Source organism: Notamacropus eugenii, chromosome 4, assembly GCF_028372415.1.
Source record: "Notamacropus eugenii isolate mMacEug1 chromosome 4, mMacEug1.pri_v2, whole genome shotgun sequence".
Lineage (NCBI taxonomy): Eukaryota > Metazoa > Chordata > Mammalia > Diprotodontia > Macropodidae > Notamacropus > Notamacropus eugenii.
The window spans coordinates 147,329,741-147,356,978 of record NC_092875.1 but is presented as its reverse complement, the minus strand read 5'-3'; the positions used below and the strand labels follow the sequence as shown (position 1 = coordinate 147,356,978).

Genomic DNA, 27,238 nt, shown 5'->3' with positions numbered 1-27,238 from the left:
TTACAACAACTCTATGAGGAAAGTAGTGCAAGAATTAATAAGAATTGATATATAAAGCTTGCAAAGGCCTTTATATACATTCTCATTTAAGTTATCATCATTCCCATTTTATAAATGAAGAAGTTGACATTTTGAGAGGTGAAATAATTTGTCCACGGACACTCTCAATAAGATAGAATCTGAATTCAGTTCCTCTTACTCTTAAGTCTGGCACACTATCCAGAAAAAAAAAACCCATGGCCTGATAAAACATTAAATGAATGCATTCAGTATATAAATGCCAGGGTGGTTGTGAGGAAATTATCTTGCATTACCTCCTTGTAGCAGTTAATAGGGAACCACTAAGGCAGAATATTATATACATTATCAGGTATGGTTACCTAAACAGAGGTTCTTGCTTCTTTGTTTTAAGGAAGGATTCAAGGGAGAGGGAGAAGGGGCAGTTCCCCTCCATCCCACTTGTGATACAAAGACAAAATACATTAATAAAACTTTTTTTTAAAGTTAAGGTGGCTGAACTAGATGGCCTCTGATGTCCCTTCTAACTTTAGATCTATGATCCTAAGTTGCAGAACAATTGAAGACCCGTATTGATAGAGAGTTTCCTCTTTGAGAGTTTTCTGTACTAATAAATTGTTAGGGAATTTCTCAGTCTGAGTTCCTAAGAAGTCCAGAGAGAATCTCATCCCCCATTTGGAACCACAGACTGAAGGTCAAATAATTTGAATAGCCAAATTGAAAAGAAAAAAATTTATAAGCCTGTTAAGGAAGACCGTTTCTGTTTCTTATAGAACAGATATGGTTTTTGTAATTTTTCAGGACTACTTAGAATACCCAACCAGCAGCTTTCTGCAGCAACAGAGGATAGACAAGTAAAATTTTTCACAAGAGAGGGAGGGATAAAGAAAGAGGGAATCAATCAAAGAAAAAGGCTAGAGAAGAGGGATATAGAGGAAGAGGGAGTTCTGGGAGAATATTTGCCATGGAGTTATCAGAATTTGTTATGGAAATGACAAAAAAATCCCCTGTTCAAAGGAAGGAAAGAAGTGCAAGTGACCAAATAATTTTACAACAATTAAAGGAGTCCATTTGATCAAAGATGTCTCTTTTTTTTAATCATTTTACTTCCTCTTCTAAGCCTTTTCCCAAACCACACACAATAATAACAGCTAACATGTATAAAGCATTTTAAGGTTTGCAAAGCACTTTTTAATTATCATCTCATTTGTTCCTCACAACAGTCCTGGGGAGTGGGTGCTATGGTTATCCCATTTTATAGATGAGTGAGCTAAGGCTGAGAGCAGTTAAGTAGCTTGCCTATGGTCACATACCAGTAACTGTCTGATACAGGATTTGATCTCATGCCTCCTTAACTCCAGGTCCAACAATCTATCTACTATTCCACTCAGAAGTCTGATGCCTAAAACTCTCACCTCACTCCTTTTTTTTCATCCAAGTAGTTCATGGAATCCTATCCTCAGAGTTAAGATGACCTGGATTCAAGTAACTCCTCTGACGTATATTGGTTATGTGACCCTGGGCAAGTCACAGCTTCTCAGTTGCCCAGCATAGCTATCTAAGACTATTAAGTTTAGGAGAGTTGCTGACCTGTATTGGTGGATGGAGCTTCCTCAATGGGAGTTTCCTCTGCCAATGAAATCACAGTTCTGGTTTAAAAAAAAAACACATCCAAATAACTCATGGTTAGGGCAGGAGTTAGAAGAGAGAAAGGATGGAGAGAATTGTCAATATTACCCTCAAAATGCGAGTTGATAGGATTATTACTGGAAATGTTCACAGGATATTAAAGATGACCAGGTGTGCTATGTTGATGTTATTAAAAGTAAAAAAAAAATCAAACAATAGGGCAAAGCCAGGGATATAAAATGTGGTCCAAAATACTAAGCTGAAACTTTTTAAATTTAAGAGTCTGAGACTTTTATTTTTTAAATGGCAATACCAGAGCATCCAAAAGGTAAAGTGACACATGATAAATTGGGTTTTTTTAAAGTGTATATGTTTTCTGCATGTTTTGTTGACATAGAGCTGAAAAATATATTTTTCCCAGAATTTTGGAGGTAGCAATTAGTAAGTGTCACATTTCTAGTCAACTATAATGGCCCTAACTAAAGCATATTAAAAGGTTAATTGCCATACTACAAACACACTTCAGTAATAAAATTTTCATGCAGGAGTGACAGATAATAGACAGTTAATGCCAAGTGAAAGTTATTTTAAAAACAGATGCTATCCTACTGCTTATGTTTTCATATCACTCTCCTCAAGTTACATCATTACATGTGAAAGTTCAAAAAAGTCACACCCTATGTTGCAATGAAATATTTATTTTAATTCCTGAATAAAAAGCCTCTCCAAGACAACATTTAGTCCTAAACACATATGTGAATATTTGGAGGCAAACCACAGATGCTAGCTTTATTGTTAGTACTTGATGTTTATTCTATAGATGTTCAGTCCCTAAATTCTTCATTGATTGTTATGATTGACCTAAACAGGCACATCTTTGTTGAGAAACGGGGTGGTTTACAATGTGAATTGAAGACAATTGATTTTTTTCTCATAGGAAAAACTTAAATCCTGAAAGGATAGGAGAACAAAAGAGATGTCCAGGGAAAGTTGCATTCAGTAGAAGGTGGAGAATGTAGACTATGAACAAGGCAATTTCCTCCTAACATCATTGTCTTCTTCTTGTCTAAGAAAGAGGGGAAATGAGTGTTTTTCAAAGAGGAAATGTGGAGTATTTCTGAGGAGTTTTCAGAAAGTACATGTGACAAGGACAGTCTCCCACATGTAGCATGGAGGTGTCATTATGTTGCTGAAAGGGAGGCAGAATAGACTTCTCTTTTCTCCCTCCTCTTCTACCCTTCTCTGAGGGAAATCGTAATTTCTGTTAGTAGAGGAAGCTGAAGGTTGGACTCAGAGGATATTCTGCTCCCCTCAGAGACAGGGGTGGACTGGGCTAGAGTTACATCTATCTGCTCCCTTAAATATTGTTAGTCTAGGGGACTGTAGTGCCAATGCGATATTCACAACACATATGGTGGCCATGAATATCCTGACACAATTCTGAATTGTGAAATACAACAGACTTTCCACATGGAGACAGAACCAAAACATTTATTCAGATACCAAATCCATCATAGTAATAAAAATCTAGTCACAAAAACAATGCAGAGAACAACACCATCGTCAATCCTTCATCCTGCTAGGTTTCCCACAAACCAGCTCCATTAAACACTCACAAGTCATGACCCTCTAGGGGTTTGTGTAACTGAGTGTGGGGGTCATGAAAAATTTGGCAACAGTAAAAGGTTTCTGAACGTTCAATGACCAAAAACTAAAAATCAAATATATAATGAATCTGATGTGTTTTTGGCAGCACTTGCCCATGTTGCATCACATAACATTACTACAGCCTTAGCTTTGAACATATAACATGCACATTTTGCACTGCACATGCCCTCCGGCCATGCAGCACCAACAAACCAGAAACACCTTGGCTCAAATTCAAGACTATCATATGTTATGAATCACAGTGTTTTTATTGTACACACAAAGTTTTCTGCTCTTATGGAAACAATAGCTTAATTATGGAAAATAAAGACTTCTAATATTTTCCTATTATCATTCCTCAGCATGTAAATATCAAATTGTTAAATCTTTAGATTGCATTGTTAGAATGTTTGATTTTAAAAATTGCCATTATCTACTTCTTTGACAGAAAGTTAAGTGTTTAACTGAAGCAAGACAAAAATCCTTTAATAATATTTCTCCACTATCAACACTGTACGTATACCTAAGTATGAATATCAATTTTTAAAATAAAGCACAAAAGTAATTTCATAAGCTAAAGCTAGTATTTATTTGAGAAATTATTAGCAATATTTACTTCTATTTTAGGACAAAAATGTATTTTCAGTTATGGATAAGTGGCTAAATTTAAACAGAAGAGGTAAAAATACTGATGACAATGCAAAAGAGTCTTGGCTACCAGTTTGCAGTACACCTAAATTGACAAGAGAAAGAAAATATGTCAAATCATTTTTGCAATATGGATTTACTTCTAATGATAATGATGATGTGGTAAAAACCTCTTTGCTTAATTTGTAACAAAGTTTTGGCTTCAGAGAGCATAAAGCAGCTAAACTAAAACAACATCTTAACACCAAGCATGCAATAAGCCAAAGGAATATTTTTAATGACGTTTAAAATCTCCAAACAATGAAAAACAATGTTTTAGGAAATTTGTTACTATCAATGAAAAGTATTTACTTACTTACTCAAGACTTATTTAATTGCAAAAACCAAAAAGCCCTATGCGATAGGAGAAGATCATGTGTTACCTGATGCTATTAAAATGTCAGAAATGGTTCATGGGAAAAAAATAATGGGGATGAAATTTGTAAAATTCCTCTATTGAATGATACTTTTTCCAAAAGAACTTTTGAAATTAGTAATGATCAATTCCAGCAGCTTATTACCAGGCTTAAGGGCAGCCCAAAAATTTCAATTCAGTTAGATGAAACAATTGATATTTCTAACATGGTATAATTGTTACTTTATGTAAGATATGTTTATGAAGGAAGCATACATGAGGAATTATTGAATTATTGTTTTGTTCCCCTTTGGAAGGGCACATGAAGGGAAGATATATATCTTAAAGTCAATTAATTTTTCACAAATGAAGGTTTACAGTGGAAAAATTTCATTAAGTTTGTATAGGGTTGCTGGAACAATGATGGATGAGAATGTTGGATTTGCAGCAAAAGTTAAAGCTGGTGGCAATGAATATACCACTTATACTCATTGTATAATCCATCAGGAGACACTTGTAGCCAAAATATATCAGTAGAGTCAGATATTGTGCTTCATGATACTATCAAAATAATTAACTTCATGAAAAGCTGTGTCTTTAACAGTTGTTTGTTTTCAAACTTTTGGAAAGACATGGACTTGGATGACATGGACTTGAATACATGCAGAGGTAAGATGGTGCTTGAGAGGGCGAAGTTTAAAGATTACTGAAATTGAAAGAGGAAATTGTTATATTTTTGACTGAGTATAAATCTGATTTTGTTAATTTTTTTCATAATGACATGAATTATTTGTCAGATATTTTTTAAAAAACTCAATGATTTAAACATGTTGCCTCAAGGAAAACATTGTAATATATTTATGTTAAAAGGTAAGATTCAAAGTTTTACTAAAAAAATAACATATGGAAGAATAAAGTGGAAAATGATTCTTTAGAAATGTTTACAGCTACAGGTGATTTTATAATTGAAAATAACCTTCCCAAAGATTTAATTGTAAGAGTTATAACGGTCATCTGAAGCACCTGAAGATACAATATCAGAAATACTTACCTTCAAATTTTGATTCTAAAAAAGTAAATTGGGTTCATAAACCATACTCAATTGAAATGAGATAGGTCAGTCATCTGCCACTAAAAGTTCAAGAAACATTTGCCTAGTTATCAAGTAACACAGGTTTAAAACTTGAGTTTCCTAAAAAAAATCATTAAGTGAATTTTGGCTTGGGATTAAGGACAGATTTTCCAATGGTTTTTGAAAGCTCCTAAACATATTTCTGCCATTTGTACTACATATTTATATGACATGGCGTTATCAGCATTGATGATTATAAAATCAAAATACTGATCAACTCTGAAAAATGTTGAAGATGCTCTGCATCCTACAGTATCAAATATTCTGCCAAGATTTAATTCTTTATATAAAAATAAACAAGCACATCCATCTCATTAGTACGGAAGTTTGTTTTCATCTTTAATAAATGGTAAAATTATATGTATATCAAAGAATTGTTTTAAAATAAATTTCTTTATGATTTATGATCAGTAAATGTTTCATTTTTATACCTATTTTATATACCTATATACCTGGGGACAAGTAAAAATTTATTGGATGAAAAGAGGTCACAAGTGGAAAAAGTTTAAGAAGCCCTGGTTTAGATTGACTGAAGAAGCTTGGCAATGCCATGTGGAGCACATATAAAGACAGGGGTCTAGTTTAGAATCTGGAAAGATTCCTGCAAGTGGAGAGGTGAGAGAGTTTCAGCTAAACCTCTGAGAAGTAATTGATTGGAATGGTGGGAAGAAGCAGAGCCTTGGGCTCCATGCTCAGTTTTGGTCTTTTCCCCATACCCTTTCCCTTAACTGGAATAGGACCTTGAAAGCTTAGAAGGGCCTGGAGAATTTGTGACTTCTCATCTTCCCATTTGCATTGTAGTATTGCTCTCCAGGACAACAGCAGTTGGTGGTAGCATCCTAAACTGGGAACAGAGAACAGACTGAGTACGATGAGGAAAGTACCAAGTTGCTTAGTAGAAGTGATACTATATGCAGAGGAAACTTTATGAGAACCTTATGAAGAGGAGAAAGGAACTGTTAGGATCAATGACCTCCTACATTACTATAATATACATTCACCTTATGCTTGAGTTTACTTCACCCTGGACTTTGTATGTACTTGTGGGAAAGTATGTCACAGACTTTTGGGGAGATTTTTATACTAACTGTTCTTCATGTACCACCTGAGTGAATATCCCTTTCTAAAAGAGCTAATTGAGTCTGTCTGACTAATTAATAATCAACTAACAACAATCATAGAGAGACAAACTCTATTGGAAACTCACAAACTACAACATTAAAAGGACACCCCTTCCCAAATCTCTTAGATTTACTCCGAGTGCTTAGTAGAGATTTTGTAGCCATGACTTGAAAATCTGACTCATCAATATGAGTAGGAATTGGGATAGTAACCACAGACTATGAATTTCATAGAGTATAAACTTGTTTCTAAAATGTTATGTAAGATATTGATGTAGATTAAAAGCAACCTAATTAACAAAGAATAGTGAAAGGTGTAATGAATACGAAGAAAATCTGGCATGAGACTAAGGTGTATCTGGTCATCCCGAGTATATGAAACTGGAAGAAAAAGTACAAAGCACAAAAATGGAACAGTTCTGTCTTTATCTCCACAATAAATTATTTTCATCATTCAGGCTAGCGGAACTACCACATTTAGATTCTAACACCTAGGTCTCTGACATGTTATATGAGGAAGTGGAAATGACACTAAAAAAAAAAAATAACAAGACAAAGACAGGAAGAGCAACTAGACCAGATCAAGGACACAGTAAATAAATTCTTGCTAGAATTAACACAATTTTGAAAACATGAGGGATTATTTTTCAAGACACTTGAAAGAGAGGAAGTTGTTGAATGATTAAGAAAAAAACAAAAACAGAAGCCATAATTAAGACATCAATATCAACCCATGTGCCTATTATTTACATGTATAAAGTCAGTGCAATAATAATCTACACATGTTTCAAAGGCATACTTGATGAAAACACAAGACAGGAAAAAGCAGGTTTCTGCAATTCATTTTCTATAATAGAGTACATTTTCATAGTCATAAAATCCAGGAAAGGTCAACAGAATATGGAATTCTGCTGTACTCACTGTTCACTGATTACTCTAAAAAGTATTAGAGAGTAGAGCAAAGGATTCTTCTCTAGCAAGGTAGCTTCCATTTAAATGTTTAACAAAATTTGTCGATAATTATAACCACATAAATAACTTGCCTCAACTTGTCTCTGTCTCTCAATGTCAAATAAATATAAAACAAGGATCTATATGTTCACCAGATGTCCTCTATGATCATAGTAGTTGTTTAAGTGGAAGAGGGATTCCATATAGAGGGATGTGGCTTTTAGATGTTCCTGTTTGCAAATGACAATGCACTAACTGCATCCAGCCCCAGAATATTAGAGATCAATTAATATATCTATTAATCAATAAGCATCTATTAGGTGCTTGTTATAGACCAGGGACTGTATAAGGCAATGGAGATACACAGATAAAAGTGAAACAGTTCTATCTTTCTAGGAACTAACATTCATCTGGGGATAGACAACATATATATATATATGTATATATATATAAATGAGAAAAGGAGAGGGACTGGACCCGTGATTTCATTAATATAGGGAACTCCTAGATGAAGCATGCCCTGCCTATATAAATTGCTACTTTCTCTGCAACTTAAAGTCTTAAGAGAGCTGCCCAGTGCACGGAGAAGTTATTTGCTCAGTGACACAGAGCCAGGAGGTGTCAGTGATGGGACTTATATCCAGGTTCTGACTTCAAGATCAGATTTCCATCTACTAGGCAGCATTTCTTTCCTGCAAGTGTGTATGTGTGTGTGTGTGTGTGTGTGTGTGTGTGTGTGTGTGTGTAGCACACACACACAAAACCGATACAAGACGATTTATAAGGGAAGGCACTAGCAGCTGTGAGGGGGGGATCAACAAAGGCCTTATTTAGAAGGTAGTGATTTAGAACTGTAAGTACAGCAGAATTCCATATTCTCTTCACCTTTCCTGGATTATTTGACTAGGAAAATGTGCTCTATTATAGAAAATGAATTACAGAAACCTGCTTCTTCCTGTTTTGTGTTTTCATCAAGTATGCCCTTGAAACACGTGCAGTTTATTATTGCACTGACTTTATACAAGTGGATAATGGGCATATGGATTGGTAGTTATTGATGTCTTAAGTATGGCTTTTGTTTTTGTTTTTTCTTAATCTTTCAGCTTTGAAGAAAACTAGGGTTCTAAGAAATGAGAGTGAGGAGGGAGAGCATAAGAGACAGAAGGAACAGCCAATTCAAATTCTCAGAGGCAGGAGTTTGAATATTGTGAAAAAGCAACAGTAAGAAGACCAGTTTAATGAAGGGGAGTAATATTTAATAAGGCTACAAAGATACGTTTGGATCAGTTTATGAAGGGCTTTAAATGCTAAACAGAGGGATCTATATTTAATTCTATAAGTAACAGAGAGTCACTGAAGTTTATTTACTAAGGGAATGACATAATCAGCCATGCTTAAGGAAATCTCACGTTAGCAGCTGGGTGGAGCATGGCTTGTAGTGGGGCAATATTTGATGTAGGGAGATCAATTAGGGGGTCTAGTTCAGGGAGGAGACAATGAGGGCCTGAACCAGGGATGTGAGTTGAGAGAAGACAGATATGAGAGATTTCATGAAGGTAGAAATCACAGGATTTCACAAAACATTGGATATGTGAGGTGAGTGAGAGAGGATTCTAGAATAACAATGGGACTAGAAATCTGGAAGAATGATGGTGTCTTGGACAAAAAGAAGTTTGAAAAAGAGGTAGGTTTAGAAAGAACGATGAGTTCAATTGGAGATATCTATGGAATATCCAGTTCAAAATGTTCAGTAGGCACTTAGTAATGCCAAACTCTAGCTCAGGAGAAAGATGAGGGTAAGAAGTATAGATCAGGGAGTCAACTGTATAGAGATGATAACTCAACTTATCAAAGTTGATGAGGCCACCAAGTGAGACAGTGTAGAGAGGAAAGAGAAGAATATCTGGGACAGAAACTTGAGGGAAACCCACAGTTAATTATGACATGGATGAGGATCTAGCAAAGGAAACCATAAAGGAATTGTCAGACAGGTAAGAGGTGAAACAGGAAAGAGTATTGTCATGGAAACCCAGAGAGGAGATATTATCTAGGATGAGAGGCTAGTCAAGAGTGCCAGATGCTGTAAAGAGGACAAGAAGGAAGAAGACTGAGAAACGATCACAAGAGTTGGTAATTAAGAGATCACTGGCAAATTTGGAGAGAACAGTTTCAATTAAACAATAAAAACTGAAGCCAGATTGCAGGGGGTTTAGAAGTGAGAGGAGAAGAAATAGAAGGAAAGAATGTAGAAAGCTCCCCCCCCAGGATTTTGGCTGAGAAATAGGAATTGTAGGACATTTACTTGTATAGTGATAGGCTAGTGGGAGGGGGTTGCTTTTTTAAAGATTACAGAGACACGAGTATATTTGTAGGCATTAGAGATGGAGCTAGTAAAAAGGGAGAGACTATTAGAAAAGAAGAGGAAATGATGAAGAGGGCAATCTGCTTGAGAAGACGGGAGAGTACTTGTAAGGGGGTTGGCTTTGATGAGAAGGCTCACCTCTTCATTAGAAAACTAGAGTAAAGGAGAGAAGGGAGACGATGTCAATAAAGGAGCTGTGAGATAAAGAGAGAAGAGGGATCTCATGGTGAATGACCAGTATTTCATATAAATTACATATATGTATATGCTGTATACATATGCATGTAAATACATACATATATATTTTGTATTTCATTAAATAACAAAATATTTGTAAAGCACTTAGCACAGTGCCTGCCATATATTAGGTACCATGTAAATGCTATGGTGATTATGATTTTTACTCCTAGTGGTAGTAGTAGTAGTAGTAGCAGTCGCAGTAGTAGTAGTTGTGCTGGTAGCAGTGGTAATGGTAGTAGCAATAGTAATAGTAAAGTATGAAGCAACGTCTTTTGCTGTCAGAGAAGGGATTGATGTAGAAAGCTTAAGAAGAGAAGAAAAGGTTTGGAACAGTCACTGTGGAGAATAAGAGAGACAATTAAGAAAAATGAAAAGGACTGTCTTATTACAATGAGATTCAGTAAAAAAAGGCAGCTTAACAATTTGTACCCAAAATAAAAAGGATAAAGAATGCACACGTGCATGTGCGCACACACACACAATAAAAAGGTTGTAGGGGCAGCCCACTGAGTTAGTTCATGAGTACATGTATTTGGGATAGGTGCTGAAGAGACAAATGAGTTGAACCCAAAATTAAAGAATAAAAATAAAGCAGCAATTTTTTAATTTTTCTTTTCCTATGTATCTTCAGTATGTGGAAGGAATATAATAAATACTTCTTGTATTGAAATGGCTTGCATTTGGGAAATCATGCAGCACAACTTCTTCCTAAAATGAAAATTCACCTTTTGATCATCAGTATTTTTCTAGTGCTGCTATATTGCTGTGGTTCAAAAAAGTCACAATCATTGAGGATTCAAAACTGTGGGGGACTCAAAGGGCAGATGAATTATATGGGGATTGTAAGTGGATTATACACATTGTGAATAAAGACATACAAAAAGTGTGATAAAAGCTATAAACCAGAAAATGATTGGAAAAGAACACATCCCAATCATTCATGAGAGCAAGATGCAAGAAACTGATAACCCAAGTATTAAAGGTCTCTAGGATGTAGAGCCTTCTGTGTAGGCTGTAAGGGAGGACATGGAAAAGAATCTCACACAATGAGAACACAAGGGTGGGTTTAAATCTTTATTGTTGAAGGGGGTACCCAAATCAGTGAGAGCACAGATGGGCTAAATATTGAAGCTTTCATAACCTCTCCGCAGTTCTCTAGTATATACTAACCAGGAACACCCAGCCCATTACATCATAAAATGCAATTCAAAGCAAAACTTAAGTAAAAGGGGCTCGAGCAATAGGAGCTCTATTTTTAGTGCTGCAGCATGCACTTGCTGGCAAACCATATTGGAAAGGATGAAGGAGGCTGTTTCTGGAAAGACAAATTGACATGTAGTGAGTGGAAGGGCCCCATTCCCCAATCTGGAGTATACATAGATATCCTATAACTAGTTCTGATTATATAGCCTGTTACTCAGTGAAAGGGATGCATTCAAAAGTCTCTAACCAACCTCAGTAAGTTTCCTTTCCTTTCCTTCATGTTTGTGTTCAAGTGAGCAGGCAAACTGATGTAAACCTTTGGTAGGGGGAAGTCTCAGGTCTGTTTCCCTAGTATGGAAACCACTGCATGGCTCATGAATACATGGCCCTTCTGTCTCGGTTCTGTTTCTCCTTCTTACTTTTATGTGAAATATCAAAAATGCCTACAGTCTTGTGAGCTTCAAAACAGGGGAAAACTTTCCCCCTTTACTAGGGGAGGAGGTACGGTCAGTTTCTGCAGCCAGGCAAGATGGTGAGGTGTGAAGTCCTTAGCAATCAATTTGATGCAGCATAGATTTAAGGCAGGATAGAGGGAGCTATAGTGATTCATCTACTAGCTATGCTGAATTCAGTAAGTGAAATTTCTAGGAAAAAATGCTATGTAGAAACTGCTCTAGTTTAAGCTCACTCTCTCCACAAATTGAGATGGTATAGGGTAGAGAATGCCTCCACATGTTGGGAGGATTTGTTGTTCAGTCATTTCAGTTGTGTTTGACTCTTCACAAACCTATTTGGGGTTTTCTCGGCAAAGATACTGGAATTGTTTGGCATTTCCTTCTCCAGGTCATTTTACAGAAAAAGAAATCGAGGCAAATAGGGTTTAGTGATTTGCCTTGGGCATGCAGCTAGGAAGAGTGAGAGTTATAAGAAAATTGCTTTATAATTTCTATTCTTTATCTTTTCAGTAAATATCTCTCTGCAAGTGCTAATTAATGCTAATTGGTTAAATGCAACTTAGGGCACTAATCATGAGCAGATGAACCCCAAGAATCCTGAGAGGGGAGATAAAGCTGGCCTTGCTGGGGAGGGGTGAGGCAGTGAGTCCATAGTACTGCTACAGAATGTACATTTCAACAATTAAACAAATATCCAGCAGCTGCTCTGTGAAAGGCTAGGGGAGGAATATCAAGACAAAAAAAAAAAAAAGTCCTTCCAGTCAAAGTGCTTAAATTCATTAGCATTCAGTTCAATTCCACAAACATTTGTTAAATTTCTATTATATCCTAAGCACTGTGGATTCAAGGAAACAGTTCTAAACCCCAAAGAATTTGCATTTGACTTGAGACAAACAAGGTATACACAGATCAAAGGATAATAGCTCTAGACCTGAAAGAGACCTGAGAGACCATCTAGTCCAATGACCTAAGTTTAAGGATGAGGAAACTGAGGCCAAGGAGATTAAGTCATTTGCCCAGTGTCACAGAGATAGTGTCAGAGGTGGATGCAGAATTCTTCCGACAGTACCATGATGACACAAACGAACAAAGAGAAAAAAAATGCAATGTGATTTCAGGGGAATAAAGCCCTAAAAACTAGAAGATTAGGGCAGGCCATGTGACATGAGTTACTCTTTGAAGGAAGCTAGTGAATCTCTGCATTAAAGATGAGGAGGAAGTATGTTTCAGACATGAGGAATTGTTTATATAAATGTAGAAGACAAGAAATACAATATTGTTTATGGGGAAGAGCTGGCAATCAGGCTAATTTGACTGAAATGGAGAGTATATTTTTAGCATTTATGTATGTTCATATATGACATCTATTCACTTAATATATCTAAGTATACATACATTTACATATATAAGTATAAATCAACTTATATTTACGTATAAATATATACTTAAACATAAGACAACTTTCTTCCAATAACTTAAAATATATGTACATTTTAAATTTAAGAACTTATTTCTAAAATTTCACAGAAAGTATTCAGGACCTCAGACTCAGCAGAAAGACACTGGAGGATGATTTAGTTCATTAGTTTCAATATCTAAGATACACACTCTGGGTTCAGAATTGAATAGAAGGAATTACATATGGGATTACAGGATTACATACAGGAAATTATGATGATTTCAGATGGCTTGCTATTGTAAAAGCACATCTTTATTTTTTTAAAAACACAGTTCTCTCCTGATATAACTTTATGGGTGTGAATCATGGTAGAATCAAAATTGTAGTTGACCCTCAAAAAACAATTGAAAACTAGGGAGGGGGTGTGAGCAGGCTGCAGCATATTACAATGATGACTTGTGGCATAAAGGCATCATCAAAGCCATGTATGAAGAGACAAAGATGTAGGTTGACTATTATCAAGAATAAAGGAAACAGATGGATAGCTCAAGTGCTGCAACAGTACCTATAAAATATTAAAAGGAACTAGCGGAAGGACTCCCACATATATAGAAAATATGGAAAGACATGGGCAAGAATTAAACTGGATAAGTTGTGGATGGGTTCCAATATGCACAGTGAAGGAGTGCTTATTGATCTTATAAAGTGTCACTATGGAAAAAATATAGTGAGTTTCAATATTTCCTTGTTTGCAAGTTTAGTTACTCAATTGACAAGAATTTAATAAGTACTCTCACTATTGTTCCTGGCATTGTAAAAAAACACAGTCCCTCACCTCAAGGAGCTCACATTCTAATGGACAAGACAACATGCCAAAAATGTTGTACAAAAACATTTAAATTTTTCTTGGAAAAAAATTTAGCTAGTTGGCATAGTGGATAGAATGCTAGACCTGGAGTAGGAAAAACCTGGAGTACAAATCCAGCCTCAGACACTTACCACATGTGTGACCCTGGGCAAGTTAAAAACCTGTTTGCTCAGTTTCTTCATCTGTAGAACGGGAGTAATAATAACACCCACCTACCAGGGTTGTTGTCATTCAATAAATATTTATTAAGGGCCTGCTATGCTCAAGGCCCTGTACTAAGCTCTAGGGATACAAAGAAAAGCAGAAGACTGTCACTGCCCTTGAACAGCTTACAATGTAACCAGAAAACAACATGCCAACTACTATGTACAAATATGCAAAGTACAGGATAAACAGGAAATAATCAAAGGAAGATACTAGAAATAAGTGGGATTGGGAAAAGGCTTCCTGGAAGAGGTAGGATTTTAGCTGGAACTCGAAGGAAGCCAGGGAAGCCAGAAGACTAAGATGAGGAAGAACAGTATTCCATTCACGAAGGGATAGCCAGTGAAAATGCCAGGAGTCTGGAGATGGAGTGTCTCGTTCAAGGAAGAAGAAGACTAGCTAGTCACTGGATGGAAGAGTAAAGGGGGCATAAGATGTAAGAAGACAGGAAAGGTGGAGAGGGGGCAGATTATGAAGGGCTTTAATGCCAGAGGATTCAATATTTGAACCTGGAGATGACAGGGAGCCACTGGAGTTTATTAAGTAGAAGAGTGATGTGGTCAGACCTGTACTTTAGAAAAATCATTTTATTAGCTGAGTGGAGGATAGACTGGAGTGGGGAAAGACTGATGGCAGTCAGACCAACCAGCAGACTATTGCTATAATCTAGGCATGAAGTGACAAGGACCTGCACTAGAGCGGTGGCAGGGTCAGAGAGAAGGGGGCATAGTAGAGAGATGTTCAAGGGTAAAATCAAGAGGCTTTGGCAGTAGATTAAATATGAGGAATGAGGGCAATAGAGAGTGAAGAATCAAGAATAACACCTGAGTTGCAGAGGGTTTAATGGGTAAAGATGAGTTCTGTTTCAGCCATGCTGAATTTAAGATATCTACAGGACACCCAGTGTGAGATGTCTAATAGGCTGTTGGACAGGCAAGACTGGAGGTCCAGCAGTGAGAGCCAGCAAAGAGACTGAGGAGGAGCAGTCAGATAGGAAGGAGGAGAATCAGGAGTGTCAAAAACAAAAATGAAAAACCTAGAGAGAACATCAAGGAGAAGAGAGTGATCAACAGTGTCAAAAGTTGTAGAAAGGTCAAGAAGAATGAGCACTGAGAAAAAGGTCGCTGAATTTAGCAAGTAAGTGATCATTGGTAACTTTGGAGAGAGCAGTTGCAGTTGGATGATGAGGCTGGTAGCCTTGTATTATGAAGATAAAATGAGATGATATTTGAAAAGTGCTTACAAACCTTAAAGCACTGCATAAGTTCTAGTCATTATTAATTTGCTAAACTACTTTTGTTCCACAAAGTAATCTGGACACTAAAAATCTGGATTTCTGTAGCTGGATAGCTTAAGTGGCCCATGACACTCAGTTCTCTGATTTTCTAATACTTTGCACCCATCTCATGGTTTCTAAATTTCAAGACTCTTAGAAATTTACAGTAGCTGCCCTTCTGAAATCTAGCGCTTTTTAAACCGAGTCAGTCTGAGGCTTTTCAGCAGTGTTTAAGTGAAGTAGTGATGCATCTTCATTGATAACCCCTCACCTCAAATCTAGAGGTCACCAGATATCCTGACCTAGACCATGTGAAAGTTGCAACTAGTTAAATTTTGGTTTGATATAAGAATAAACATCCTCACAACTAGAGGTATGTGAAAGTGGTTTCCTTGGGATATAGAGGATCCCCTCTCACTATAGGTGAAAGACCTATGACTACTTGAATTGGATGTTTGAAGGGGAATTCTTTATCAAGGAAGAACAAGGAGACTATACACACATATACATATATGTATGTACAATCATATGTATTTATTACATATGTATGCATACCTGTCTATATCTATAGCCACATATCTTATAGCAGATGAAAAGTGAGTTTAACAAAAAATTCTTCTATATTTCAAGATGGACTTGGGAAATCATTCTGAGAAGCCAAGTTCTTTAATTACTGGTATACGTCTGTACAGGTGAATACTCATTTTATGCAAATCCTGTCTAGGAAGATTAAAGTGTTTTTTAAAAAGATAAATTAGGGCATGATACTTTCATAAAAAAAATTCATAAGAAATTCTAAGATTGCTTTTCTAGTTACTTTAAATTTTTAACAGATAGAACTTGAGAAATGCATCCGTTGTGCAAAGTAAGTCACATCTGGGGTCCCTTTCGACCTCCAGATCCTGTGAGCCTGATCGTTCTCTGGACATTTGTGCGTACAGGGAGTGGCTTATATCCAAATCAGGAGCTGTCCCACCTAATGACTAGCTCCGATTTCTTTGGGACCACAGGCTTCGCCTATCACACCTTTCCCCTGAGCGCTCAGCTGAAAACAAGAGCAGAAAAGCTGCGCTGCTCCTCCGTCTCAGGACGCTTCCTTTGGAGGTTCAGAGGGTGCTAATGACACCGGGCCTCAGCAGGCGCTGGGGAACCAGCGGGGAACCACGACTCTTTCGAGGACTCTACAAAAGCAGGTGGGAAAGGGGAGCTTCCCATGCCCGGACCTCGCAGCCAGATACAATCCCCGACCCGCCTCCCCACTCCGTCCGCCCGGGGGCACTCCCTCCCGCGCACTCCCCGGGCATCTGGCGAGGGCCGGGCGCTGGGGCTAGTGCGGGGGCGGGGGAGCGCTTCCCCTCCAGCCCCGGAGCCGCGCGCCCGGACCTGTCCCGGCTCGACCTGCCCCGGCTCAGTCTCGCGGGATTCCCCAGCTCTCGCGCCCCGTGCGGCCGCCGGATCCCGGCAACTAGCCAGAGCCATTCGCTCCCGCCGCGAGGACCCGAGGGGAGGGAGGCGGCAGCGGCGACGACCCAGGCGGCGATAGCGGCGCCGGCGCTGGGGCCGCTCCAGAGGTGCCCGCAGGTAAAGAGGCGAGCCACCGCGGCCCGAACCGCCCGGTAGGCTGCCAACCAGGGCTCCCCCGGCGGAGCGAGCCCCCACCGGCTGGGGGGCTGGGGGAGGGGGCGGTGGTCCAGGTAACGGGGGGGGGGGGGGGGGCTGCGCGAGCCGGAAGGGGGCGGGGGTGGCGCTCTCTCCCTGCGCGCATCGCGCCTCCGGGGGCTCGCGGAGGCGCCTGGGGTCCCGTGCACGCCCCCGCCCCCGCCCCAAGTTTTCCCCGAAGTTGGGAGCATGGGAGGAGACTGCGGGCCAGGGCAGGGACAGGTGCCCAGCTCGGGAGCGGGGGCAACAGGCGGGCAGCTCGCCCGGGGCCCCGGTGGGCTAGGAAAAGCGTGGAGGGGCCTTATTTCTGCATGGTTTGTGGGTTGGGGAGGGGTGGGAAGGGCTTTCTTTGCTTTTTGCGCGCCCCACCCTGGATCTAATTGCTAATCTCTCATTCCTGCCAGTTTGGGGGGGTTGGGAGGGCACAGGCGGTGCGCCGAGGGCGAGCATTCCTTAACCACTGGACGTAGTGTCGTAGGGTCGTCTTGTCCAGTTCTCTCATTTATGAATGAACCTGAAACTGAGAGAGGTTCCTTGTCGGGGGTCTGTCTACACAGGTGGCAGGGCTGAGATTTTAAAGCCAGATGCAGTGTTTGTTCTTCCTGTACCGTGCACGCCCCAGTGCCTTCTGTAAAGAAAGTTCAGATCTAGTTAGTTGTTCAACAAGAGGAAAACTCCAAAATGTGGAGTGTGGGGAGGCAGCTTGTGGGATTTAGGGATCTGAGGATCAAGGTTTTATTCCAGGACCTCTTAACTGAGTAACTGTGTAATCATCTCACTTCTCTGGGCTACAGTTTCACTCTTATTAAATTAGGGAGTTGCTCTAGATGACCTCTATGGTCTCTAAGCTACTGTATTTCTGTAATTCCTTTGTGATTCATTTTTACCAGCATTCTTTTCGCTATCCCTACCTACCCACTTCAACTCTCTGTACTAGCATTCATTCTTAAATGTTTACTAGAATATGCAGCATAGTGCAAGGATTTTATGACTTCCTTTAAAAAATAGAAATGTGCCTTCTTATAAGGCGTGCGATTGTAAATGGAAGTTATTAATTAGACATCATTTTAAACTTGATTCATGTTAACGTTTGTGTCTGATTTTAAAATTGTGACTCCAGTTGATGATGTGTCCTTGTTTGGTTTTTACAGTTAACAATAAAGAAGTAAATTTCAGTAAATCAACATCCTAGAGGATGGTAAAATAATGAAAAGAGCAATTTGAGCAACTTTTTGGTGATGTTGCCTAAGAGGATGGAAATAACTGCATTCCAGACCATGTGGTGAAAACAGGAATTTGAAGAAAATGGAAGCACTCTTATTTTTGGTGATGTGTATAACATTACCCCTCATACGAGGGCACAGTTTCTTTACCTGTGAACCAATTACTGTTCCCAAATGTGTGAAAATGACCTACAATATGACATTTTTCCCTAATTTGATGGGACATTATGACCAGTCTATTGCTGCGCTAGAAATGGAGGTGAGTCATTGCTTTTTCTTTAACTTTGAAGTTTTGTAGGGCATTCTAATAGTTAACTACAGGTATAACTTTCTTTACTCAATAGATTGATGTACTTCTCAAGTTGTGTATGTTAAGTAATTTCACTTACACATAGGAAGTTAGCTTATTTAAATGAGTCCTATAGGAAAGTCTTTTATGAAGTTAAGAATTCTAACAATTTATCTTTTTAAAAACCTTCAATCTTCAAATACAGGATTTGCTTAAAATGGGAGTACACTTGAACAGAATTATAGCAGTGAACAATTTTGAAACGTCATGTAGTTAGTAATTAAATATCTGGTTTCTCTGAATGGAATATAATTGTCTTCAAATTTTATTTTTCTTACCTCAGTAAATCCATTTCATATCTAACCATGACACTATGAGAACTCAGTACTATATACCTGTCAAACAAGTTTTCATACTTGTTTGAATAATAATTTAAACAATATAAAGAAATCTTTCAACCTAAGTTCTTATGTTAAATCATGCGATACTGCATTTAACTCTTAACAGTCTCTAGACAGATGTTTGTCTCTTTCAAGACTTGTCTCAACTGCTACTTTAAACATGAAGCCTCTCCTGATCCTCAGCTGCTAGAGCACTCCCTTCACAAACTACCTTGTAGAGAAGGGGGAGGGATGGAATACTTAAATAGCACCTACTATGTGCTATTTACTGCTAAACCCCTTTTCCAAATATTCTCTCTCATTTTATCCTGTAACGTAGCTGCTACTATTATCCCCACTGTACAGTTGAGGAAACTGAGGCAGACAGATAAAGTGACTTGCCTAGGGTCACACAACTATTAATTGTCTGAGACCATATTTGAGCTCAGGTGTTTCTGACCCAGCATTCTCCATCTACTGCACTACTTTCTTACTCCTTTTGCATATGTTCTATACTTCTATTAGTCTGTGTTTTCCATTAGAATGTGAGGTCGTTGAGGGGAGGAACAGATTCACTTTTGTCTTTGTATCCCTAAGCTTAGTGTAGTCCCTAAAACAAAGTCAGCATTTAATAAATGCTTATTAACATATAGGTAGGTGTATAATACTTTTTGTTTTTAACTGGATCTTTGATTTCTTCAGTGTAGGGAGCTTCTGGTGAGGATTTCTTTTACCAGTGCAGGTTAGCACTTTTTCTGTAATTTTTAGTCTAAAAGATTTGCTTCCAGCACAAAAAGAGCTTAAGCACAGCACAAATATGTTACCCAACAAATATGTAGTCACAGGTGGGACTTGCTCTTAATCCTGACTCAGATGCTTGTTGTCTATGCATTATGCTGTGTTGTCTGTTTTGGGTATATATATCCCTACTTATCTGAATGATGATTTGAGCAATATAAAAAATAGTTCAGTCTAATTTAATACTAAATTAAGAGATAATGATTTTAGGTGAGTCTATAACTCAAATATGTATATTTCCTCCAAGACTTGATTTAAGGAGCATCTGCTACATGAAGACTTTACCGATTGAGAAAATAGATGTGAATATATAATACATATTTTATAATATAATGTGTTGGGAAAATGAGAATGAATGACTGGTAGAACTGAAAGAAAAGGGGAAATGAAGTTCATGGAGTTGGATTGATTCTCTGGGAGCTCTACTTCTACTGTAGGTTAAACAATGTACATAAATGTTGCTAATACAGTTAAACCATAGGGCCAAGAGGAAGAAGAAGAAAAAAGGAGGTACCTGTAAGGAGAAAGAGAAAATCAAACCTATCTCTAAGGTGGGGGGAGTAAGGGAAGATACCTCATGGTGTGGTAGTTGTAGTAACAACTATTGCCTTAGGTGCCACTCATTATTACCTACCTCTTATTTAGAGATATGCAAATGTAGGTAGTTCGAGGGAATAAAGTTACCTGTAGCAGCAGGTTCTTGCCCAACTATACTGATCTAGAAAGATGATCTAACTTACGTTGGAAGACAGCACTGGTTTGTTTGTTTGTTTTTTATCAAGAAAACAATATAGTCTAAGAAAAGTTGTTTTCTGTAGGGGAAATAACCAAGAGTTAAAATACCACATTGAACTTAATTTGTGCAAAGAATAGTTCTCAGGCTACTTCATTATATAGAAGAGCTGTTAAAAGTATTTTTAGAAGTGTACTACAAATTACAACTTGTACTACTAGTTCATTGCAACATGGAAGATTTCAGTTTCTTAAAGTAACAGGATGCCTTCAGTAACGTGCATTGCATTCTTAGCTATATCATCTACGATCTTTATATTACATCATGTATAATGTACTCTTCTGTACTGTACTTTCATACTCTTTGTATGAAAACTAAACTTTCAGAGTATCTTTAGGCATTTTCACTATCCCAATTCTTAAGATCCTCTTGTATATTTACTAACCTGTTTGATCTATTGGCACTATACAAATAATTCATCCTTTTAAATGGTAAATTTGAATACTTATGTTGACCATGTGCTATTCAGCTGTTTAGACAGTCTTCCCCTGGAAAAGTATTTTAAAAGATATATCCTTGCTACTAAATAACTATAATAGGAATTTGTTTTTGTTCCACACCCCTTTACCATTTACACTCTATTTAACAAAATTTCTTTGTGAAGTGTTGTTGAATCATTTGCTGCTTTTAAAAAAAGGCATCAGTCATTTTGTTTTGTTCTTAGCTAATTTAGGGGCTATAGAAAGGCATTTCTTTTCTTTCCTGTCCAATAATGTCATTTCCCTTGTATATTAAGCATATCAATTGCCCTTACTATTTCATTTTATTGCTTCAGTTTATACTTTTCTGAGTTTAAAGGGAAAAAAGGGAAAAGCAAGTGGGCCACCTGCTCCTCTCTTAGCCACACTGAGAAAAGAGGGGGAGGTGAAAAGGACTTTTTTTTAAAAAACATTTTCCATTAGACTTTTTGTTCCCAGAAAAGTTTTATGTGGAATTGTATACGGCAGGTTTTGACATGACTACCTAGAAACAAAGCAGGAACTATTTAGAATAATAGACTTTTAGAGGTGAAAGGCCTATAAGAGGTTATCTTGTCTAATCCTGTACTTGTATACAAAATTGCCAACAGATAATCATCCAACCTCTGTTTAAACACTATTAAGTGATGGGAAACTTATTACCTCATGATGCAATTTTGGATGGATTTAGTTGTTTCTAAAACATTTAGCTGTTTTTTACACCGACTATTGTCTAGCCATGTCTACCCCATTCTGTGTTTGCATAGTTGATTTTTAAATACTTAAGTGTAGGACAGTGCGTATCTTTGTATTACATTTTATCTTTTGGATTTAGTTTATTCTCACCTGTTGATTTTTAAAAATATTCTCATTCTGTCATTTACTGTATTGGCTACAGATCTCAGCTTTGTTTTATCCCCAATTTGAAATGCAGACATTCCTTTTCAGGTAATTTATAAGCATTATTAAAGCAGGTTACAATGATGTTTATATTTTTCCCACTGCACTTTGTAACTTCTTGTCCCTTCCTGTTCTGCCTTAGTCCTTTTAAATTTTTTTAAATGAGTGTTTTGTCCTCATCCACTAAGTCATACTTTCATGCTGCACTATGGTATTGAGGTGACCCTGTTGTGTGTGTTTTTTAAGCTTTTCCAGCAGATTCCAAGCTCCATTACATTCTACCTAAATTAGAACGATTTCAAATATGGCTTAGTGACAGACTATGTGCTGTTTGAAAGACTAAACTAGCCTTGGATTTGATGAGACCCATCACCAGATTGGCTGCAGGGTGATGAAATTTGACTGCTAGAGGAATTGCAGCCTGTACCTGTGGAGGGAGTACTCATTATTATAAAGTCCTAGCTTTTTGAAGTGTTAGAAGGCTGTTTAGAATGAATTGACCTTTAGAGCAGGAAGAGACCTTCAAAATTGTCTAAGCATTGTAAGTCTTTAATGGGAACACTTTCCATCATCCTGCATTCCCAGACCTTTTTATATGGTGTCTGTTTCATTTTATCTTTCCTGACTGTATCAGATGAGCAGGGAGTATTATTACAGATTCAAATTGAGATGTGTTGATTCAAGTCTTTGCCAACTGTAAAATTTTCTAGATGTAACCTTGGATCAGAAAGTCAGTTTATTTGTAATGATTCTTGGCTGTTCCCTTTTCCTACTTTCCTCTTTCACCTTCTACTTAGAGTCCATGTCTAAATAGAATTTCAATGTTATCAAGAAAAAGGTATAATCTCAACAATTCTCTTGAGAATATTCTTCCTAATCATTCTTGTCCATCGAATGATTGACATCTAGGATGTTGTAGACATCTTCCTGCCTTAGTTCTAATGAAATGTGAAATTTAGTGTTGTCTTCTTCCTCTTCATTCCCATTTCAGCCTCAAACATGGTTGCCAAACTGTATTCAGAGCCATTCTTGGCTGGCTTTTAAGTATTTGTGATAATGAAAGGACACTATTTAGTCTTTTGGCTGGATCATATGGGATTGTTAGCCTTAAGTCATGTAGTTTTCAAATACTAGCACTTCCTTTTCAGCTCAGACAGGACACATGACCCAGTAATGGTGAGTTACTAATCTGTAGTGCCAAATACTCTTTCAGTGTTACTTTAATGAAAATATAGTTTATATATTTTTTAAAAATAGCCTACGTTTGACACCTCTTAGTCACTGCTGAATTTCTAATATATAAATGAAGATCATAGATTATAGATTTAGAGCTGGAGGAGACCCTCATTCTACAGATTAGGAGACAGACAAACAAGTGAAATGAATTGCCTATGGTCACACAGCTATTAAGTATTAAAGGCAGGATTTGACAGGTCTTCCTGACTCCAAGTCAGCACCATAATTGCCAAAAGTCATTAAAATGTTAGGACAAAAACATGAAATATCACTTAGGTCTGTTCCTTCCAGGAATTCAGTGGATGGGAAACAAGTATTAAATCTTAAAAATTGATATTAGAAGTCTCATCTCTGTATTACAGAGAATGAATGTGTTTCTGATATACACTTTGGCTTTTAAAGACTGTTTTCCACAGGCTAATTACCTAAGTGAAAAACAAATGGCTGCTAGTTTTCCATTGTGCCCATTTTTGCTTGCTCTCTAGAGCTTTGTTTCTCAAATTCTGAGGCTAGCCTCCCGAGGGAAATTATGATCTTTTCCGGAGAAGGCTGAAACTGGTATAGGAAAAGTGGAAACAGGAACATTTTTTTTCTTGCTGAATTGCTTTCATATAAACCTGGGCAAAAGCAAAACTTTGTATTGTGTTTGGAACAGCATGTGGTGACTCTACTTTTGTTGAATTCTAAAGGGAAATGAGCAAAAAGCCTTCCTTTTCCTTTTCACCTGTTAATATGTTATACAGAAACAATGTATTGTTTCCATGTCTATTTCCATTTTTATAAAGGGGTAGAGAAAGAAAGGATAATCAGACAAAAAGTTCTGTTTCTGTTGGCCAGCAATTCTTAAATATTTGTAAGTTGTTTTATTATGCAATCTAATGAATTCAGCTGCTATTGCCATCTCTCCTAATGTTCCCCCCTTTCATATCCAGCAACAGTATTTGGAATCTCCAGCTCCTTTAAGGTATAACTCAGGTACTGTGTCATAAAAGGGGCCTCTCCTGACCTCTCCCCCCAAGTTGATAGTGTCTCTCTCACCAAATTTATTCCTATTCATATTGTATATTTTTTGTTTTAAGGCACTAGAGTGCTAGACCTGGAGTCAGAAAGATGAATCTTCCTGAATTTAAACCCAACCTTAGATAACTTACTAACTGTGACTCTGGGTAAGTCACTTAAAACTTGTTTGCCTCAGTTTCCTCATCTGTAAAATGAGATGGAGAAGGAAATGGCAGAATACTCCAGTATCTTTTCTGAAACCCCAAAGGGGGTCATGAAGAGTTGGACACAACTGAAAAATGACTGAACAACAAAAGTAAATGTTATGCTTCCTTGTCTCACTTCCCCCCTTCCCCCCACCCAGCTCTTTGAAACTCAGAGATTGTTTTGTCAGTTTCTCTATGTTAGTACTTAGATTAATGTCATTCCCGTAGGAATGAATTCTTGTTCAATTAAATGACTGATTTTTAGATAGTTTCCTGATTGAACAGTCCAGGTTCAATAGAGACATTTAAAAATTGACACAGCAACTCTGGGAGGAAATTGCTAAAAACAGTGTGTATTATCAGGTAGTATGAATTAGAAGTTGAAAAGCTATGAGTTCAGTGTCTGGATATCTTGACATTTTAAAAATTATGAGAGTTTAAAACATTGAAACAATAGGCTTTGCTACTTCTATTATTACTAACTATGAACCAAAAGAAAAAACTGACCTATTTTATGAAGCTAAAAAAGTGCCTGTGCAGTGAATAAAAACTTATTTTAAAAACAAGATAGTATTGCAGTCAGTGATACTGGTGATACCAAGAGCTGACATTTCTATTTTAAAATTTACAAATCATTTTATAATACCTTATCTAAAAAGAAGAGAATCAGATACAAAGGATTGCTTCCTGGAAAATGAATCAAGAGGTCTTCTTTTTTATATTTTATAAAGTAATTGACTTTATCTTCTCACTTCCGGGTTCCTATAGTAACTATAGGTTAATTTTCTATTATTTTAAATGTTTCTATATTGCTTTGCCATTTACAAAGTACTTTTTTCTTAAGTACTCTATGAAGTAGGTAGTGTAAGTATTAATTGACTTGCCTCCATGGAATTATATGGCAGAAAAAACCACTTTCCTCATTATAAATGAGGAAATAATAAAAGTAGGAATAATAATCCTTGCACAACTACTTTAGAAGGTCATTGCAAGCAGAATGTTTTGCAAACTTTAAAATGAATTGTTGCCTCCATTTTACATAACCACAGAGGGATTAACTTCTAAATGGAAAAAAAAAAATCAATGCTAAAACCAAAGTCTTCTGATTCAAAGAACAGTGTATATTTGGACTGTTTTATAGAGTGCCAGCTCTGGAGTCCAGAAGACCTGAGTTCAAATTCAACTTCTTATATAAGCTGTATATCCCTGCGTAAGTCACTTGATTTTGAGAGCTTTGTTTCATTTTCCTTAACTATAAAATAGAGATAATGTTAGCACCTACCTCTTAGGGTTGTTGTGAGGATCAAATGAGATGATATATGTAAAGAGCTTAGCACAGTACCTAGCACATAGTAGTGTTATATAAATGTTGGCTATCGTCATCATCATTAAAAGATCATTTTGATAGCCTGTTGAAATTCTTTTGTGTTACCAGAACTTTGCTATGTTAGCATATTTTTTGGAATAAAGTCAGCCACTTTAGGCATTTGTTGTAATGGAATTAGAGTATTTCCTGAAAGTCACTGGCTTTCATCATCACCACCTTATGAAAGGCATTGACAACCACATAATAAACTGAAGTGGAGTTTTCATTTTCCTTAAACTCTCTGCAGTTTTTAATACCCAGTACTTCTGAATCATTTGTCTTCGAAGATACAGTTCTACCTTGGTTTGCCTCTTTTGCCCAAGAACAAAAAGCATAGTTGTATTTTTCCACTTTAGCTAACACCTTTGGAGGTCCTTAGGACTCCATCCTTAGGAGTTCCTTGTCCATTTATCCTGTTATAAAGAGAAAAGAAGATCTTGGACAATCAAAATATATATTCAATTTTTTCCAACTTCCCTTGAAGTGTAATTTTGAAATGGATATATCAAATACCTTCTATACACAAAGGCCTGTTCTAGGTGCTGGGCATACAGAGATGAAAAAATAACACATTTCCTGATATTAAAGAATTTATAATCTAATACATACACAGACTGGTGGGATTCTAGGTGAATACAAGAAGGACAGATGGAGAGAGCAAGACAAGTGCCATAAGAAAATAGGACGACAGAAAGATCCTTTCAGCTGTGTTGGCCCAGGCTCCATGGAGGAAGCAGCACCTTAAGCAGGCTGTGGCATGATCTTTGTCAGTGCTTATAATTTTATCTGCTAGTTTTTCATGAAGACATTCTACTTATATCACAAAACGACTGTCTCTGAGTTTAAAAGATAAGACTGATGATGGAGATGGATGGGTGAATAATAATGACTGACAGAGAAGGTGAACCTACTCATTGCTTAATTTTCTCTGTCAAAGAATAATGATGTTTGAACTGACAAAAAAATGAATAATGAGGAATTGATATTCAAGATAAGTGGCGAATTAGAAGGAGAGCATTTGAAGTCATTAGGTCTAGATGAGCTAAATCCCAGGATACTAAAAAATTATCTCTTAACCAAACGTGACGCTATCTCCCACCTCTGTACATCTTCACAAGCTATCCCCCATTATGAAAAAAATGCTTCTTATCTATTTCAGAAGTCTTCTATCTAAGTTTAGTTTGGGTGTCACTTTCTTTGTAAAGCCTTCCCTGATTTCTCCAACTGTTAATGCACTCTCCTTCCTCAATTTTCCTTGTGCTACTTTTATTTATGCGCATATTTTATTCTAGTAAAATGTAAGTTCCTTGAGGGCAGAAACTGTTGGGGATTTTTTTTTCTTTTTGCCCTTGTATCCTCAGTGCCTCTGTAGTGACTTGCACAT

General features: G+C 37.3%; 1 protein-coding gene across 3 annotated transcripts in view; it reads left to right on the top strand.

The window, feature by feature from the left end:
- Window positions 1-16,528: 16,528 nt before the first annotated feature.
- Window positions 16,529-27,238, top strand: part of FZD6 (frizzled class receptor 6) — a 68,415-nt gene continuing 57,705 nt past the window's right edge. Inside the window, exons 1-2 of one of the 3 annotated variants that reach the window (XM_072603329.1) lie at window positions 16,529-16,740; window positions 18,358-18,688. In XM_072603329.1, the coding sequence (XP_072459430.1) occupies window positions 18,512-18,688 (177 nt within the window). In that variant the 5' untranslated portion in view covers window positions 16,529-16,740; window positions 18,358-18,511. Of the gene's footprint in view, window positions 16,741-16,957; window positions 17,129-17,363; window positions 17,521-18,357; window positions 18,689-27,238 lie in introns of those variants that run through there. The other 2 variants (XM_072603328.1, XM_072603330.1) reach the window with 2 other exon arrangements.